At 37.2% G+C, this 19,008-nt stretch overlaps 1 protein-coding gene across 1 annotated transcript in view; it reads left to right on the forward strand.

The window, feature by feature from the left end:
* The window catches only part of LOC126762491 (dendritic arbor reduction protein 1), a 140,910-nt gene that overhangs the window by 66,414 nt on the left and 55,488 nt on the right, over window positions 1–19,008 (forward strand). Inside the window, exons 2-3 of the mRNA XM_050479273.1 lie at window positions 14,886–15,441; window positions 17,514–18,577. Coding sequence (XP_050335230.1) covers window positions 14,886–15,441; window positions 17,514–18,577 — 1,620 coding nt within the window. The remainder of the gene's footprint in view (window positions 1–14,885; window positions 15,442–17,513; window positions 18,578–19,008) is intronic.

Here is a 19,008-nt window from a genome sequence, read left to right on the forward strand (position 1 = left end):
TACAAAAATTTCCCAACAGCCCTCTCTATCACACACATATGTACCTTCATTTCTTTATTTATGGCTAAAATCACAGCATAAAATGTTAAATGTTCACGCATACATATGTGCGCGCTCGCCACTCATTCGGTATGCTGTACGCAATATTTCCCTACTCACGTGCTGTGCATGCGTATGAGGTCATTTGCGTGCGCGAAACAAGTGCAGACACGACACAATGAACAAGCACCAGCAGCAAGTGCTATGCGCACATTTATTCATGTGACAATAAGTTTGCTTGTTTGTGTGTGCGTGTGTATGGTGTACTTGTCTATGTTGGTAGGCACGTCAGAAAGCCGGTTGTGCTCATTGGCATAAAATTAAGCTAAATTATTTTTTTATATGAATATTATGCAAAAATTCTTTTGCGCTGCCGTTAGCTGTTGTTGCTGCGCGCTGGTCACACTTGTCGCAGCGACTGTTATCGGCGCTCTGCACTTTGCTCCATTCTTAGATTTATTCATAGACAAATTCAGTTTTTCCTATGGCTGCATTGGCTATCTACCAACCAATTTATGTAATTTGTATGCCTGGATAAAAGTGAAATAAATAAATATGTAAATAAAAAATTAATAAATGGTGGCAACAATATTTTCGAGTCGCCGGGCTGCACGATTTCGTGTAAAATCCATTTCGCTGTTGCACACTTTGACTTAACCTGCATTCGCCATGCAACAAAAAATAGTTACTTCTTTCTGTTCAATGAGTTGAATTGAAAATGGAATTGAGAATGGAAATTATTGGCAATTATGCAAAAGTCAAAGAGACAAAACAAACCGTTTATGAATTATTATTTGCGGTGGATTTGCATATTTCCATGATTCGTATTCTGCTAAGATGCGAGTCGTTTGCAATGCGCCACCTTTAATGCATTTGTTGTTGTTGCTTTTGTTTACTTGGTAGTTTATTTATTAATAGTGGTGGCCATCAGTGCTTTTAATTTTGAAAACTGCGGGTTATATATGTTTTAAATACAACTAAGTAATGATTACTTCATAAAAGCTGAATTGGATAATTAATAATTGAAAATATTTTAATAGAATATTAATTAATTAATTATCTTTATTTTACTATAATTAATTTTTGCATACATACGTGCATTTATTAATCAATCGAATATTATTAGCATATGTCATATTCCGCTAACAGTCCGTTTTGTGCGATTGGCATTTGTATAAAAGACTTAAGCAACGAACTTGATTTGTTGAGAATGTGAAATGACAGCGCGAATGTGATCAGAGTTTAAAAAATGGTGGGAAAGCTATTTTATTGTAATAATATAGTTTTTCGACAATTAGAGTCGTTAAATATATTTTCGAAATCGAAGTTCGAAATATTCGATGTTCGAAAATGTTATTATTTATTTTTTGTAATTTACCTAAAATTTGCAATTTTTATTATTTTATCAAATTACTGGCATAACTAATAATAGTTCTTTCAATAAACCAAACTTGGAATGACAAGTGGCAGCATTATTGGGACTCAAGAGATAACAAAATGAGGCGAAATATACTTTTTTCTTGGCAATTGAACCAAAGCAATTTTTTTCGACAAGTTGTTGTTGCAAACTTTTTTTCGAATTCGTAATTTGAAATATTCGAAAATCGACCATATTGAAGATCAAATTTTTTATTTGTTTTTTGGATTTATTTCACTATTTATACAACAATTTGAAATTTCAAATTTTGCGAAATTATTGCCTCCAATAAAAAATTCTATCATAAATTGTTTACTTCAAAATAAATTTTTTTAACAATCTCTTTTAGTCGATAAAGTTTAAAAACACAATAATTTTCTATTACAAAATCAACATTAGAATTACCAAATCCATAAATTTTCTCAAGCAAATTGGAAAAAAGCTTAAATGTAAATAAATAACGGTACCGTATCAATTATAAATAACCAACGGTAATACAATAATGCCAAAAATGTGTCGCCCTCCAAGAAGAAAATGTAAATTTATGTGACTTAATGATTTGGTAAATCAATATCCAAGACCAAACAGCAAGCAAAAGGCTAAAAGCTAAAACTTCGAAACCACAGCACAGAATAACAGCCAAATAGGCAACAAATTAAGCGCATAGTAGGAAATAGCAACAAATACAAAAAACTTTGAATGCCATAAAATGCAATGTCAAGCGACCCGAAACACACACATACATATGCACGCTCAAAAGGCTCACACGTATTTGAAAGTGTTCATTAACCCAGTTGGAAATCTGGGAGAGGACATCTAATGGTGTTGAATATAACTTTTTTATACTGGCAGAATTACAAATAATAATGCAAACACTAAACATTTAAAAATTTATTTTCAAATGATTTCTAAAAAAAATATCAAAAAAAAATCTAAATTTTTTTTCGAAAGATTTTTCAAAATAATTTCAAAAACAAAAAATATTTAAAATATTTCTTAAAAAAAAGCTCTAAAATTTCTTAAAGAAATATTAAAAATATTTTCAGAAAAAGAAATTTCTTAAATAAATATTGAAAGTTTTCGAAACGGCTGGTAAAAAAAATGTATTGTTAAATCCGAAAATGAAATGAAAATCGTAAAATTATTACACTTTTTCAAATTTGTATATAAATAAATATCCAGCTCCTCGGCTAATTTTGTAATATTTTAGATAATAATTTTATATTTCGGTGCCAATAAATAAAAATTAAAAATGTTACTTTACTCAAACTCAACTTTTAGTTAGAAATTCTTTCTGCATTTATTCCCCAAATATTTGTGTAAATGATTTCCACTTGGGCCTTGCGTTGTGGCTCTAATGTCATACACTTATGCTGTTAGCGGTAATAGCTGGCATTTCATATTCAATTTACGAGCTGCGTTAAGCTAAGGCGCATTTAGCTGGCACTCACGTGCACTTTTGTATTGAAATGACTGTGTGTGTGTGTGTGTGCGTATGGTCGTCAGCTTACCAAAAATATATACAAATTCAGCGGAGACCCGCTACTAATGTCTCAAATATCACAACCATTCAAACGTCACTCCAAATAGCAGAAAGAATTTTTACACTCATGTGACATTTTCTGTCGATTATCATCATTGCCTGGTTATGGCACTGATTAGGCCCAAAGCTGCATACCCGCATACAAACACATGCACATATATAGCAGCTGACTGCCGCAGAGTTGGCTAATAATGTCAGTGCGAGCGCTGATTTTATGTTGTTTGGTTGCCTTTGCTGATGTGTAGTTGTTGTGTATGCTATGCCGCTGCACGTTGCCATTGATGGCATTAGCTGATGGGCTGTTGCACTGTTGCAGTCGTCACACAAATGAACTTCCATAAAATTTTGAGCTTTTCAATTGCCTTTATTTTATACACTGAATGCTGTTACGGCAACCACAACAACAACAACAATGCTGGCTTCCTGTCTTGCCAGGCAGAAATGGACAGTAAGTGAAGTTGTAGAATCGTTGACAGACGACTGTTTGACAGTGCGACGCACTGTGGCATTCATTGGAGTTTACGCATGCGCGCGCGCGCACCAGCAAAGTCACCTTAAACGCACAAATGACAGCAATATCTTTTATGCTTGCGATTGTGTCGTGCATCATTTGACCGCGCAGCAGCAGCCTGTGTTGCGGGCGCGTGATATAGTGACTTGGCGCACGAGTGCCAGAGCCGGCCAACAAGTCCGCGCGAGTAGTCACAATGGCGCGCCAGACATGCGCTGGCTGAGTAACTGAGTGAGTGTATTGAATTTATTAGTTACAAAAATGGTGATAACGATGTCATTAATGCGCGCGCATTCATATCAACGCGGCCGGCAAAACGATATAAAAATTTACGGAAAAATAAAAAAACAGAAAACATTGAAAATAAAACAAAAAAATAAAGAAAAAATTAAATTGTGTGCTGTTGCAAGAAAAATTGCATCATTTTCCATTTCTCTGTTGTGCTCGAGTAGCAAGCGCGCACCGCTTTCCGCATTGTGCCGCGACATAGCCCGTTAGCCAACACAAGCGCTGCCGTCGTGTTGATGGGGGTTGATGTCATCAGCAACAACAAGCACAGACATAGCGACAGCATACTGCATGAGCAACGGCAACAACAGCAATTGCAGACAGCTACTTAACGCGCCTGCGCGCACAGGTGAAACGTTTTTCCCAAGCACGTCTGCGCCTGCATTGTTGCTACCAATGCGACTGCTTACACATCAGCAGCGCTCTCACCTCACCACCACGCCACTGCCGCCGCCGCCGCCGCGTACCCTGTGCGCTTGCACGTTCGATCGAATTGCGATTTCTGCGCACGTCTGGCATCTTTCGAATTACTTGATCTGCAATAAGATGTAAAGGTATGCCAGCGAGCCACCAGCACCTAGCAGTCAGCGGCTAAGCGGCAACTAACTAGCAGATATTGCATAGTTACACTGACTAAGCAATGAGCCAGCACGCCGGCATACTCGTATGTGAGTGTGTATGTGCGCTGGTGTTTGTGCGCACTAGTGGCACACTCGCCGCACCGGCTAGTGAGTGTGTTTAAGTAGCTGGCCAAGCAGAGAGTCGGTCAGTGTTGGTCACTAAGTTGCTCGTGTTGTTCTTGTTATTTATTATTTTCTACTTTTCTCATTGCAATATAGTTTTATTAGTTGTTGTAACTTATTATGTATCCGTACGTACGTACTTAAGTTGCACGCCTGTCCGTGGAATGCGGCTGGAGCGAATTTTACGACAGCGGCATCTGTGCAGGGTGTTCATTAGACATACATTCCGAAATGTGCAGACACTTGGCAACACGCACGCACACATATCTGCAATACCAACAAGCAGCAGCGTTACAAAATCAATATGTTTGCTGTTCTTTGTGCTTTTGTTGTTGTGTTGCGCTTGTTATTCTCACTGCACTCGCACAGCTATTGGACACATTTATAGGCGGCAGGTAGATGGTTTTGCGCTTGTTTGGCATACTTTCCCAGTTTATTGCTCGTCCGGTGATTTTTGTCAAGTCTAAGTGTATATTTTAGCTTTTTTCCATCAACATGGTTTGCGTTGTTGCATTCTGTTCTCAATTATACAAATTCAATCTGCGCTGTTTTGGCTTAATGGTCCTTTTCATTAAGTGATTTTTATTTAGGTTAAAACTTTAGAACTGAAGCGTTCATTACTGGAGTAGAAATTCTTTTGAGCTATTAAAGCAAATTGGCTCGGACTAGGTGGTTAGATACTTCAAGTAAAAAAACTTATTTTTCGATCATTAATATGTTGAAGATCGAATCATCTGAGTGTTTGGAAAAAAGGTTTCCTTTTTTTCATTTTTATTTTTCCAAAATTTGGGATTAAATTTACATGTTTGTGACATAAACAATGAACACATGCCTATGATTTTAAAGATAATTTTTTAAAATATTAATGGTTTTCACTTTTAACATTAAATGGAAAAGGTAGCATGTACCCGTCTCAATATTCCAAGCTGCATCCTCACCAATTTTCAGACAAATCAGTTCAACCGTTCTTAAGTTATAAATATATATATACATGTATACATATTGCTAACTAGATGGTGATTTTGCAAAAACTGGCCTTTGTTAGGACCTTCTTTAGGACTAAAGGAACATATGTGCAAATTTAAACGACTTTTCGTACTATGGTTCGGAAGTTATGTGGGCACGGAACGAAATAGCTTTTCATTCTTACAAATAACATAGTAAAAAGTACAGATGATTATCGTCGGTGAATGATAACTGCCGCAAATGCAATCCACATTTAAGCAGAGGAAGATATGTGTAAAAGGGGAAAAGCGTCGAAAGTTGACCCCTGAAAATATAAAAACGTTGGTAAAAAAAACGAAACTGTTATGATGCTACCATAAATGTATGATCCCATACCCATTGGGATTCAAAAAAATCGATTATTTTGTCTCATTAATTGTTGTAGTTTAAACTTTTCTGCTTTTCCTTCAAAGCGATCCGAGTAAAATTCTTAAAGATACATTCTCCGGAAGTTTCGCCCCTCAAACCCCGTCGCTAGTAAAGGGGTTTATTTCAAAACTTTTTCGAAAATTTAAATGCAATATTTTCCTTCGTACAATAACGAAGATTATCCATGTGTCAACAATAAATATTATTTTGATTTTCGATGAAGCAATAATGAGTTATGTTGTCCAATTTAGGAGCGTTTCAGTTTTAGATGTCAAGGGAGATGAAGACCAACTTCTGAGATTTCAGAATTTTTAAATAAATGAATGCTTAAATTTCACAAAATACTTTATAGATACGTATATTTGAAATGCCGAATTTTCAAACAAATTACTTATATATTTGTATATATTAAAAAATAATAATAATAGTAAAAATATCCTTTTTGAACCTCTGAAACCAACCAAACCCCTTAAAACGGAAAAACTCTTACTTCTTTGTATATTTAAAGCTTTTTATTATATGATCATCTATATCATCTTTTTATTATATGATTTAATCTAGACGTACTGATAACAAATTTCTTTTTGGCAGTGGTATAACATTTAGTATATATTTTATAAAATTTTATCTCGAAATCTCAATTAGTGTGCCTGCCACACCTGTTTGTTACGATGCTGTTAATGGCGAAAACATCTAAAAGCTTAAAGAAACTGCCAACACAGAGGATCTCCCAATTCCGTATGGATCGACTAAATACATTTTGGTTAATACTTGGGGAATTAAACGAGTAAATGCTGGACTCGTACTAAAAAACTTGTTTTAATATCGAAGTCGAGAAGAGGTCACAAAAGAGATGCTTGCCATCTAACTGAGGATCCTACATTCATTAAGCGCATCATTACTTGTGACGAGGTGTGAATCTATGAACATAGATCTTAGAATTTCCATCAATCTAACGGATAGCGCTCCAAAAATGAGCCAATACGCTGATGAGCTTTTATACTCTTAATACGGCATTTGTAAGCGATTTAGATTAAAATCGAAATTTTCACACTAAAACTGAAATAGCAGGTGATTCTAGCTTTCAGAGAACTTCAATAAATGTGTTTTTTGAATTACTCATAATTGGCTAAGTATAGCGAATAATATTTTTTCCAACACGATATGTTGGAAAGCATTAGTTTTCATTTTCCTTATTCAAAAATATTTAAATAGTTGAGAAAATATATTTCCAAATATAGTAGATTCGAAATTGCAAACCTTAAAAATAAACGCGAAATTCGGAATCACGCGGCGCCGGCACATGATAACCGTAAATTGATGGAAAAGTGCGCTGCGATTGGTAATAAAGCAAAAGTCGGCAGCCGCAAACGTGCAGACCATTTACACGTCTCACGAGCGACTTCGGCTTTAAATTAACGGAAAACATTTGCCCAAATAAACTCACTTTTCACAGTGCCCCAAGGCACGACAGCAACCTGTTGTACTAAATCATTAAATAATAGCGAAATGAGCGATGGATTTGCGCCGTCGCACTCCCCACCACCGACGCCAACAACAGCCGCACCGGCAGCGCCAGCAGAAGTGAGCAATGAACAGCATAACAAATGTTGCACTTTTGTTTTCTTGTAAAATTTCAGTTTTTCTCATTGATGTTTTATACTCATTTTGATTACCTGGTGTTATTGCTGCTTATTCTCTTTCCATTTTGCTTCATTTCAATTTCGTTTTTGTAATTTTTTGCTTGTTAATCCACCGATATGCGCGCCGCTAATCGAAAATGGAAAACTTCGCAGGCAAGAAAACGATATTGGGGCGTCAGTAAGAGGAGGGGGAGGGAGAGGGCGAGGGCTTTCCGTGGCTGTGGATGGACGGACGTTTCGCTCGATTTGGCAGCTGATGTGCGGCTGCAACGTCGGCGGCGGCGTCGACGCGCTGGAAAATCGTGCACGCCAAACAATTTATGTAACTTTTTGCACTCCAAACTTAATGACATTATCATCATCATCACCCCGTAAAAGAAAATGGTGTAATGCCAAATGACCCGAACAAACCTACAAAACTAACAATGCCCTGAGTGAAGTGGCAGAACTTTTTTCCTACATTTTTTCTATTGATTCATTGTTGCTGCTATTGAATGGAAAGTCAAAGCTGCATAACGGTGTATGGAAGGTGCATAGAAGGTGCAAGGTAGAGAGAAGCGGCGCAGCTTCAGTGCATGAGTTTGTGTGGGGCTTTGCTTTCATGGCATGCGGGTAAACGCACGAGCGTAAGAATTATATGGAAATTAGAGGAAAAAAAATCAATTGGTTACTATTTTGATACTATTTTCTCTATTTTCCAATACACTTTTTTTGAACAAAGTTCGAAAAAGTTTGAACAATACTTTTTCGAATCGGTTTCGTTGCAACATCGTCCACACAAGTATCAATAGCGTCCCCTCCAAATTCAATTCAGCTACAGTGCGCTATTGGATATTGTTTTTGTTTGTTTACCTGTTTCTTGCTTTTATTGTAGTCACTGACAGTGCAACGCAGACAAAGAAGTTTGTTGTTTTCATAGAAACTAAATCGAAAAAAGGAGACTCACTTTAACTATAGAATCGTGACGGTGCTGACCCATTGAACCGCAGCACAGCAATGCGTCTTTTTCACTTTGGGCTTTGTCCGCTGTGCCGTTATGCCGACACGCCGCGCTGCTCGTCCGCCCGCACGCTCTTCGACGCGGCTGGTGACTTCTGCGTGCTGCTTCCTTAAAAGAAGATGTTGACGTACGACGCTGTTGTTGTTGTTGCTTTTTGCTTCTTATAGTTGTTGTTTCTTTCAACCGAATACAATTGGTGCAATAAAAATCGATTGAATTTTAGCACGAAATCAAAAGTGCAAACACGGAAGAAAATTAATGAAGGGAAATATTTGTTGTTGTAAAAAGGTTGCTTGCAACACGGCGTGTCATAAAATGAAGTGCCAATCGGTGATGTGGCTTGAAAAATAAAGCGTGAAACTTGAAGAAAATATCTGGAAAGTGTTTAAAACGTCAGATGCAGCACCTTAACGTTAAGAGTATGCGTGTGGCATGTAGGCGTGCAACTAAATATTTGCTACAAATGTATTATTTCTGTACTAAAAGCAAATTTATGTAAATTTAGAAATTTTTTGTTGTTTACTCTCATTTTTACAACAGCGATAAGTAAGTGAGGAGCTAGAAAAAGGGTTTTAAAATGTTTTCGAAAACCTCGAATTTCATATAAAATAATAATAATAATAATCTAATATTATATAAATAAAAGCTTGAAGCTAATTTTACGGTGTTCAAAGCAACATTATGTTTCTTTTTCGGTTTTTGTTATTTTTTATGTTTTTTGTTTTTCCACCACCAACACGTTGCTCTGCGCTTATTCTGCTCAAACATCAAACAACGCCAACAAATGATCAATATATCTTGCAACACGAGTCAACTGTCAAGTTCTGCTGTCGTCTCGTATGTGTTACGAGCGCCTTTGTGATCTATAAACACAGAGATTTCTGTGTGTGTGCGTTTTCGGTTTCTCGTCTTTGTGCTGAACTCCGTGAGCATTGCTTGTTTATTGCCGCACGCCATTTCCGACTGCTTTTTGCCAATTCTTCTGACAAGCGCAAATCTGCAAGAGATTTGTTGCTTCTTTCAATGCTACCGTGCTGCGGCTGCTCCTGTTTGCTTCAGCTATGCGATTGAGCATGTTTGGTGCTTGCTGTTGTGCCGCTGCTGTGCGACTGCTCCACTATTTGCATGCAAATGATCGACTTAATGTGCGCGCCTGCGCGTGGCTTTTATGCAACAGTGTTATTATGCCGTTATTTTATTTGTGGTTGTTGTTGTTGTTGTTTTTATTTTTATTATCATTGTTGCTACTATTTCATTTGTTGTTGTTCCTATTATTATTACTAGTGTTGTTGCTCTTATTTTGATGCAGAAATAAATATTCGTTTGCTCAGTGAAACTATTCTAAGCGCCGAGTGAGTCAACAACAGCTAGTCGCATGTGTGTGTGTATGCGCATGGGCAGTAGCTGTAGCGCATAACAGTAGCGTTTGCATAGCAGTTCAACAAACAAATGTGCGCTTGCACCATGTTGCATAGTGTCTACGACAACTGGCGGCACCGTGCGGCAGACATGCAGCAACGCTTGAGCATTTGCGTTGGACACAATGGCATGTAAGAATTTATTATGCGGACGTCCAGCACTAGCACCAGCGCCGCCAACAAAAACAGCGCTGCCAACACCATTGCCACGATGCCCTAAAAGTAGTTTTGCGCCAAAAATGGACAATAAAATGAAAACGAAATCGAAAACTATTGTTGCAATGCTAGAAATATTAGAATAAACATGCAACTTAATTCAATTCATTTTCGTTGAATTGCTTGGCTCGGTGGCGTTTCGAACGCAATACGCAACAATTTCTGGGTCAGCTGCCTCGTCTGCGGCACGACTTGGTCGGTGTTGAAATCGCAAGCGCTGACGCAGCTGCATAAATTTATGCAACAAAACTAATAATCATAAATATGCGCATGTAAATTAATACGTACATGTATATGCATGTGTGTGTGTGTGCGTGTGTTGGTGTACAGGCACAACTTGTAGCGGGTTAAACATTCTATGCGAGCCATTTGGAAATATAAGCAATTTGTTATTGTGTCAATCAACTAATTTCTATAGCTTTTTTCTTGAGTTTGACCTCGGCAAGCCAAACAATTTGTCACTCAAACAAATTGCCGTGGTTTCTCTTTCTGTTTCATTGAATTGCATTCATTTCAGAACGCTTTCTTCTGAATCTTTTGTTCGATTTTGTTATATTGCATGCAGTGCCCAAGAGCAAACAACGCAATACGGAGTCAAATGTCTAAATAAAAAGCGAATATTTCCATATACAACGCGTTGTGGCTTTGTTTAAATCGCATATTCAATGTAATAGCTAATGCTACTGAATAAAAACGCTTTCTATAAAATGCGGCTTTAGTTGCATTGTTTGGCCGCACAAGACTTAAGCGCGAAACTTGTTTCATAAAATCTATAAATATTATCAAACTTGAGAATTAATTGAAACAAATGTTATTTTGAGACTTTTCAAATGCGAAAGTTTGAAAATTTTAAATGTATAGTAATGCTCTTTAACATAAAATTTGTTTACTGCTTTAATAAATATTACTTAAAATATGATTGTTATATGTTATTTAATACAGTGTTATAAAGCTAGAGAGGAAAATTTTGAAGTAAGATATTTCAAAAGATTAAGTGAGGAAAGTAGAAAAGCCATTTAATGACCAAAAACATCAATTTTCAATTAAAATAAAAAATAAAATAATAATAAAAATTAAATTTAAATAAAGTAATAAAAAATTAAAAAAAAATCTTAAACTTTAACTTTTCATATTTGTTTCTCTAAAAATTTAATATTACCTTATAGAACAATATTTTGTATGAAAAACGCGAAGCTGGCACTGTCAATTTCCCAATTTTTTTAATAAGGTAAATTCCTTAGGAAAAATACAAAAGCAGGAAAAATAAATTCGATCATATTATACAAATATCAATTTCATATCAAATTTGGTAAAGATATTCCGTCAAATGGAAAAGTTTTCCACACAAAAATTTGCTGAATGGCAATTATATACTTTAATAGTTCGATCTAAACAATTTCTTCGACGACTGCACCGTTGCCTTGAGAAATAACCCACCCAAAATTTTGTGAGGATATCTTGTCAAATGAAAAAAAAATTCAAATAAGCACTTGCTTCTAGTCGTTCAGTTTGTATAGCAGGTATATAATATACTGGTCCAAAATAAGCGGTTCCCACAAATGAGCAACTCCTTGGGGAGAAAAGAACGTGTTCAAAATTTCACTTCAATGTCGCAAAAACTGAGGCACTAGTTCGCATACAGACTGACGTTAGCGAACAAATCTGTTCAGCTCGTCTTGCTGATCATTAATGTAAGTGTATTACAGAGTCTTCGACGTTTCCTTTTGGCTGCAATATGAGACATGCAAATATGAGATGTGCACATGTTCTGATTGTAATTAAATATAAATGCAACACAGTTTGAGGGTTTTGAAAAAATAATCAAATCAACCATTGACTACGAGAAAATTGAATCGCAAAGCAAGCCTTTTGTTCAAAGAGTTAATAATATTAAAATTCTCCATGGGTAATTTTTAATTTTCTTCAATTTTGTTTTACTTGAAAACTAAAAAAATTAAAAAATTAAAAAAAAAATTTGATTATGATTGTTACTATTATTATAATTGTTGTTTTTTCCTTTAAAAAATGTTAATATTATTATTGTTATTTTTTGAAAATTTTACTAAATATTTAATTTTTTTAAATACGTAATTCGCATTAATTAGCTTTTATGTTTTGCAAGTATATTCCCAATATAATATATTATCCAAACCAAGACCATATCGAGTGTTACAATTGACGGAGAACTAAGCGAATAAAAGAACTTTCAGTTTGTTTACTACAATACGACAAAAGTGTCTAATGTAAGGTTTTTTTAGTTTTTTGTATAATTATTGCACGTTTTAAAACATGGCAGCATAGCACTAAACGCATTAGCACTTTGCCTTTAAATAAAAACGCCATAAATTCCCTAAAAAAATTGTTGAGATTGAATAAAACCAAAAATTGGTCAAAAATATTTGAATTTTTGGGCTGGAAGTGATGCCTGATACAATTTATAAAATCTAAGAGACTTAACAGATTTCTTTAAAGGCTACAATACTTGTTTAGTAAAAAGCTTATACAATAAATTTCATTTCAGTCCTTCCAAGTAGTCATTCCTTAGATTATATAAATTACCACCAAAATATGATCACATTGATAGTTTGGTATTTTCTGATACATCTTTGCTTTTATACCGATGCTTTGTTTGAAGGCTTGCGATACTAAATATATTAATAATTTACAAGAAACTGTCGTACGATTTGACTTACATTAAGAATTATTGATTTAGCATTAGAGAAGAAGTTTAAGCTCTCAACGATGAAGCAATAATAACAATAATAATAAGTATCAAACTGCTACTCTCAGGCAAAAAAAAAATGTTATTCCTCTGAACTATGAAATTAGTCTTAGTGGAATATCGGCCTCCTTACACATGTCTCTAATTGTTTTTATTTATTATATATAAGCGATACTTTATCTTCGATATCGGGGTCGACAAGAATTTGCGAAATTCAATAATTTATCTCGCACAACATTTACACAACTCTGTATGTTTCGGAAAATTGCTTTCAATGATGCTTGCGCCATCTCGAACTCCATTTCATTTGCGTTAATTGCCTGAATCTATGTCGCAAATGTCAAGAAATGCATTAAAGACATAAACATTTTAATTAATATGGCGCAGCGAGATAATCAAATGGAATTCCCAACGCCACAGTGGCAACGGAAATGCACGTCCGTGCGCACAGCAGCGAGCCAACACCAAGATACCATGGTGCCACAGAGCAACGGCTATCATACGCCACTTGATTGCTGACAAAATATGGCAACACTTGGAGCACGCCTAGCGGCAACATGAGTGCATATGCCTGTGTATGTGCACAGCATTACAGTTTTTCTCTCCAGTTCTAGCTCCGGTCATGCCGCGCGGCACGCGTTTAGGCGACGATAAAGAATTTCCAAACAAAGCAGATAAGAATGAGAATTTACAACGAAGCGCGCTTTAGAAATCATTTAAAAATAACAACAACACTAAAAAACATAAATGAATATTACAACAATAACAATAATAATAAAATAAAGAATACACAAGTAAATGAGAAAGAAATGAAAGCGTTGCTGGCACTATTGTAGATGATGGTGCATGAATGGAGCGCTGCAGAGCGCTGGCACGAAGGCAATAGCAAAAGCGACAGCGCAAAATGAAGAGCTCATAATTTACAGCGCGTGGCGCATTTGTGTATACAAATATGGGCTTTAAAAACGTCTGTGTGGTAGTGTGGCGGATGCTGTTGCGGCATATGCACACATATAAACAGTTATAATGAATTAGTTGCTTTTGTTGTTGCTACGCTAACACCAGTCATGTGTTATGATTATAGTTATTGCCTCTACGCGCATGGAGATACAAGCCATGTTGGCTGCCACATGAGCGCTTACCACATGAGCATCGTTAATATCGGCGGCGTGTTATGTGCTTGGCGGTCGGGCGAGTGCGTGATGCGCGCGCAGACGCTTTCAGAATAAGCAAATAAAATCAGCGAAAGAAGGCGCTAATAAACCGATATGACTTTAACGCCAAGCAGAAGCCGGACACTGTTGCATGCCGCAGCAGGTGAAGTCAAGCGCGCACTGCTACGTGACGTCGTGTAGTTGTAAGGTAGAGAAGTGGCGACAACAAATTACGCGCTGTCAATAAAGCGGACGGCCATAAAAACGCTGAATGAATGAACTCGGCGCATGTTGGCCACTGATGCTGTGGCAGTCACAGCAATGCTGGCAATATTGTTGCTAATGTTGTTGCAAGTTGTTGCAACGTGTAAGCGGCAATATCGATATTGGCATGAATGACGCAGTCAGTGAACACGCAACGCGCATGTGTTGCCACTGCGGATGTTATCTTTTCGGTGTTGCAGCAACAAGAAATTTAACACCTCAGCTGACCGGCAGACAGCTGCCACTGATGCGACGATCATTAGCAGTGACGGCAAGTGCAGCGGCAGCATTAATTGCTGTGCACATTACCTACATTAACGTGGCAAGAATGCCCGTTTATTACCGGTGTTGAATGGTGCAACATGTGGAATGGGAATTAGTGTCTGGCGACAATTTTTTTCTTTGTTGCTTAATGAGCTGCGGCTCTTACATAAATATATTACAAGTCAGAAGGAGAACACGTTTCATGCTTTATAACTTTTTACATTTAAAGTACCGTTATTTATAAGTATTTGAAATAATATAGTATTTTTTTTACTCTTCTGCCTTTCAGTCCCCCGAATTTGACTATCGGCATGAGCTGATGGGTCGCTTGCACAAAATCGAGCCAGATGTTGAACTTGAAGTATTATCCGCGGCGCCGCATCATCATCATCACCATCATCTGCACCATCATCAGCATCATCACCAGCATCTGCATCAGCATCAGCATCAGGTGTATTCACCGCAAAGCAATCACAGCGGCAGCAATACTCTTGATCACTGGCAACAACAACAATTACAACAACACAATAGCAGTAGTAGTAGCAGCAATCATGAGCATACCGCCTATGTGCAACATTCATCGGCATCGGCCACAGTGGTGGTGTCAGCGTCAACCACAGTGGCCGCTCTGCCACAGCCAGCAGCCGCATCCGCAACGGGCGCCGTACAAACTGCCACCTCATCAGCATCTGCCAGTGATATACCCGCCGACACTTCGACCTCACCGAACACATATGCGGCGTATGATAACAGCGCCGCGGTGGCGTATGAAATAGCGAGCGCCTATGGTGCAACCAGCGCGGCGGCGTCAGCGGTGACGGTAGCCGATAAGGAATATTTATTCGGTGAGTTTGTCTAAGCAATTTTAAATTTGGCTATAAAATAAATATATAAATGATCATCGTGACGTGCTAAGTCGACTTAGCCCGTTTGTCTGTCCGTCTGTAAATATGTGAAAGGGTCACTTAGTTTCTGAGAATTCGGTCCGAAATTTCGCACACATCTTTTCTAGCCAGGAAGCTATTCATTTGTTGAAACTATCGATATCCACTGACAATGGCATGTAGCTTCCACACAAACCTTCCGATCGTAGTCAAGTGTTTGTATGGAAAGCCATTTCATTTGACGAGATATTTTCAAGAAATTTGGGCCAGATAATAATCTTGAGCAATAATGCAATACTTGAAAATATTGTTTAGATCGGACTACTATAGAATATAATTGCCATCGGCATTATTGGCTTTCATAGAAAGCTCATTTATTTGCAAAGATATCTTCACAAAATTTGGCATGGGCTATTGTCTTAGGCAATAGTGAAATATCCGAAAAAATTATTCAGACTCCAGCAAGTCCTGGTATGGAAATTTTTTTAACTGTCAAGTTATCTTAACGATATTCGGCTATTTTCCAATGCAATTTCAGAGAAAAGTCCTTGCATGAACATTTTTCTCTTTTAGTAGATATCATCACAAATTCCGCACATCATTTTTTTATAATGTTTTTCTCTCTACATTGTATGCCATCTTATGATTAATGAAGGGTTCTAGAAAAATTATTTTTGTATAACATTTGAAAAAGACCCAACGACTGTATTTGCCTCACTTCTTACGAATAACTTTAACGAAAATACCAAGTCATTTGTATACTTGTAATGATCACGGCGCCGAGAAGTAGGCTACTCTGTTCTCTCTGATAACTTATAGTATATAGGATAATATGTGGTCCTTATGTTGCACCGAACTACTTTCATTTGAAATTTCATCTTGATGTGATCACAAAAAATTAGGACCACAAAAATTTCGACTTCGACATCCATTTTATAGATACTCTAAGAGGTCGCTCCAAACTTTTTTTAATTTTGTTAGTTTTACTTCTGTAAATCAAAACTTATAATTCTTAAGCGCTTGGTAACAAAAGAGAAATTACTCTTATATATATATGGCATACATATGTATGGTGGACTCTATCAAATCCCATTTGCAAAAAAACCAAAAACGCTTTTGTAAAACTCAATATTGCTCACCTTGACTTTGACAAACGGCTAATGTGATCACTAATGTCAACAGTCCAAAGCAAATATTTCATTATAATATATTTTTGTCACTGTTACACTGCTGATTTGTTGAAAGCAATAACAAAAAATATTAAATGGTAAAATCTGTTCAATAAATTGCGTCAAAATTGATTTCTATACAAAGCCAAGCATAAGCTTAAGATTTTTTTTCCCGCTTAGCGACACAGCTCCACACGCCACAACTCAGAGCTTGGCTCGGCAAACCAACTAGACTCACATCAGCTCAGCAAATAAGTCACAAATAATTTATTCAGCTGTGAAATTTGAAACCGAATCTCAATGCTGGAAAAAACCTTCTGCTTATTTTCTCCAACATTTGTCTCTATACTCATATATGTGAAGAGGCTATTTACATATGCATACGTACATCTATGTATGTGTATGAGGGTTTCTATGATTTTATGTTTTCCTTTATTATTAGCTGTTCGCACTGAGCTGCCGCGCTGATTTGGCTTGTGGAGGCTCGCAAGCTCTTTAAAGGGAGTCTAAAACGTATTTTCATGCCTTCATTGCTGCTGCTGTGATTGCGTAACTAATGTTGTTTGTCAATTTTGCCAAGCAATATTTACCTTGGCATATGATTAACAAGAGAAAACAACTGTAAATTTTATTTATGCTGATTATTTGTGTCCTATTGGCAACTACGGCAATACTTTGTACGGAGTTTAAGCTAGAGGAAAGCATAAATGAGTAGTAGAAGCCTGTTAAATTGTCTAATAACCAGACTTGTGAACAGTCATGATCATAACATTAGTGAAAAATATTTACAATTTCCTTCTTGCTCGCGTTTTTTTATTTAATTACACCGCTCAAACACCTGAAACTCTCTCCACTCTCTTTCAGATACCAAAAATAAAGAGGCTCTCTGCAACCCCTACCCTGACCTCGATGATCCCTACCAGCGTCCGGCGCTGTGGGAGGACATTGCCAGCTCAATACAAAATATCGACCCCGAGAACGCGCTCATGCTAGGCAACAACAGCTCAAGTTCAACGGCGGCAGCGGTGACTGGCAGCAGCACATCGCATTTGGCGCTCATTGGCAGCGGCACGAGCATAGAGGGTGGCAACACCTTGTTGCCGCAGGTGAAAATGGAGGCGATCGATGATACGCTGTTGGAGACACTGTCCACACCATTGCTCAGTCCCATGGAGATCAAGACGGAGAAACCGACGCTACAACAACACACACACCTGCACGCACAACAGCAGCAACACTACGCGCATTATCAACTGCCACCACAGCATCAACCATCACACCATATACATCACTCGCAGCAGCAACAACAACAACAGCACCTCTACCAACATCATCCCAGTTTAGGTGGCACGGATCTGGCTGCCACAAACGGTGACGATACTATGACGCTCATGCAGCTGCATCAGCACCACCAACAGCACCAGCACCAGCATCAACAGCAGCAGCAGCAACACCAGCACCAGCATCAGCAACCACAACATATCAGCGCCTCATTGAATAACAGTAATAGCAATAGTCCTAATCAACCAAATCGTTGCAGCAGCACCGCCAGCAGCCACAATGCCGAGCTGAGCAGCAGCAATGCGAGCGCAGGTGGCGGCAGCGGCGGCAACAGCAGCGCCTTGAATGGCAGTGATAATAATAGTAGCAATATTTCCTATCAACAATATGCATCTCAACCACATTTAAGTAGCAATAGCAATTATCTCAATGGCAACGGTGGCGTCAATGGTGGCGGTGTTGGCGGTTGTCAAAGCGCGCTCGTGGCCTCCTCGTCGGCGAATGTGACGATCAGCACGTCCGTAACGCTGACCAACCTAACGGCCGCCTCAGCGCTGGACGGCAACGCGAGCAATAATAACAATAATAATGCAACAATGAACAACAACTTGAATGCGAGCTACGGCTACAGTTGGCACAACAATCAGGTGAGTGCGCAGCTGGCATGAGTTACATATTTACACACTTACACTAGCTACATTGTGATTTAATGCATTAGAAGCGTTTACGAATATTGAAAAACAATTCTAATGATCAGTTCGAAGTAACCTAAGAGTCATTGAAAGTAACAAAGGTGAAAAATAGTTTTTTAATAAAGATTTTTAATAAATTCAAAAAATATTTCTTTTTTACTATAGCTGACTTAAAAATTTAGAATATTGTTTTATGAATTAAAAAAAAAATTAGTAACTCTTTTCTGAAATTAAAAATTTCAATTTATTTATTTTTTAAAAATCGAAAAAAATCTAATTTATTAAAAAAAATAAAATTAACTTAATAAAACTTCAAAAATAATATTAAAAATATTTGAAAAAAATTATTTTAATTAAAAAATTAAATAATTCTTAATTTATAAATT

The sequence above is a fragment of the Bactrocera neohumeralis genome, chromosome 6 (assembly GCF_024586455.1).
Source record: "Bactrocera neohumeralis isolate Rockhampton chromosome 6, APGP_CSIRO_Bneo_wtdbg2-racon-allhic-juicebox.fasta_v2, whole genome shotgun sequence".
Lineage (NCBI taxonomy): Eukaryota > Metazoa > Arthropoda > Insecta > Diptera > Tephritidae > Bactrocera > Bactrocera neohumeralis.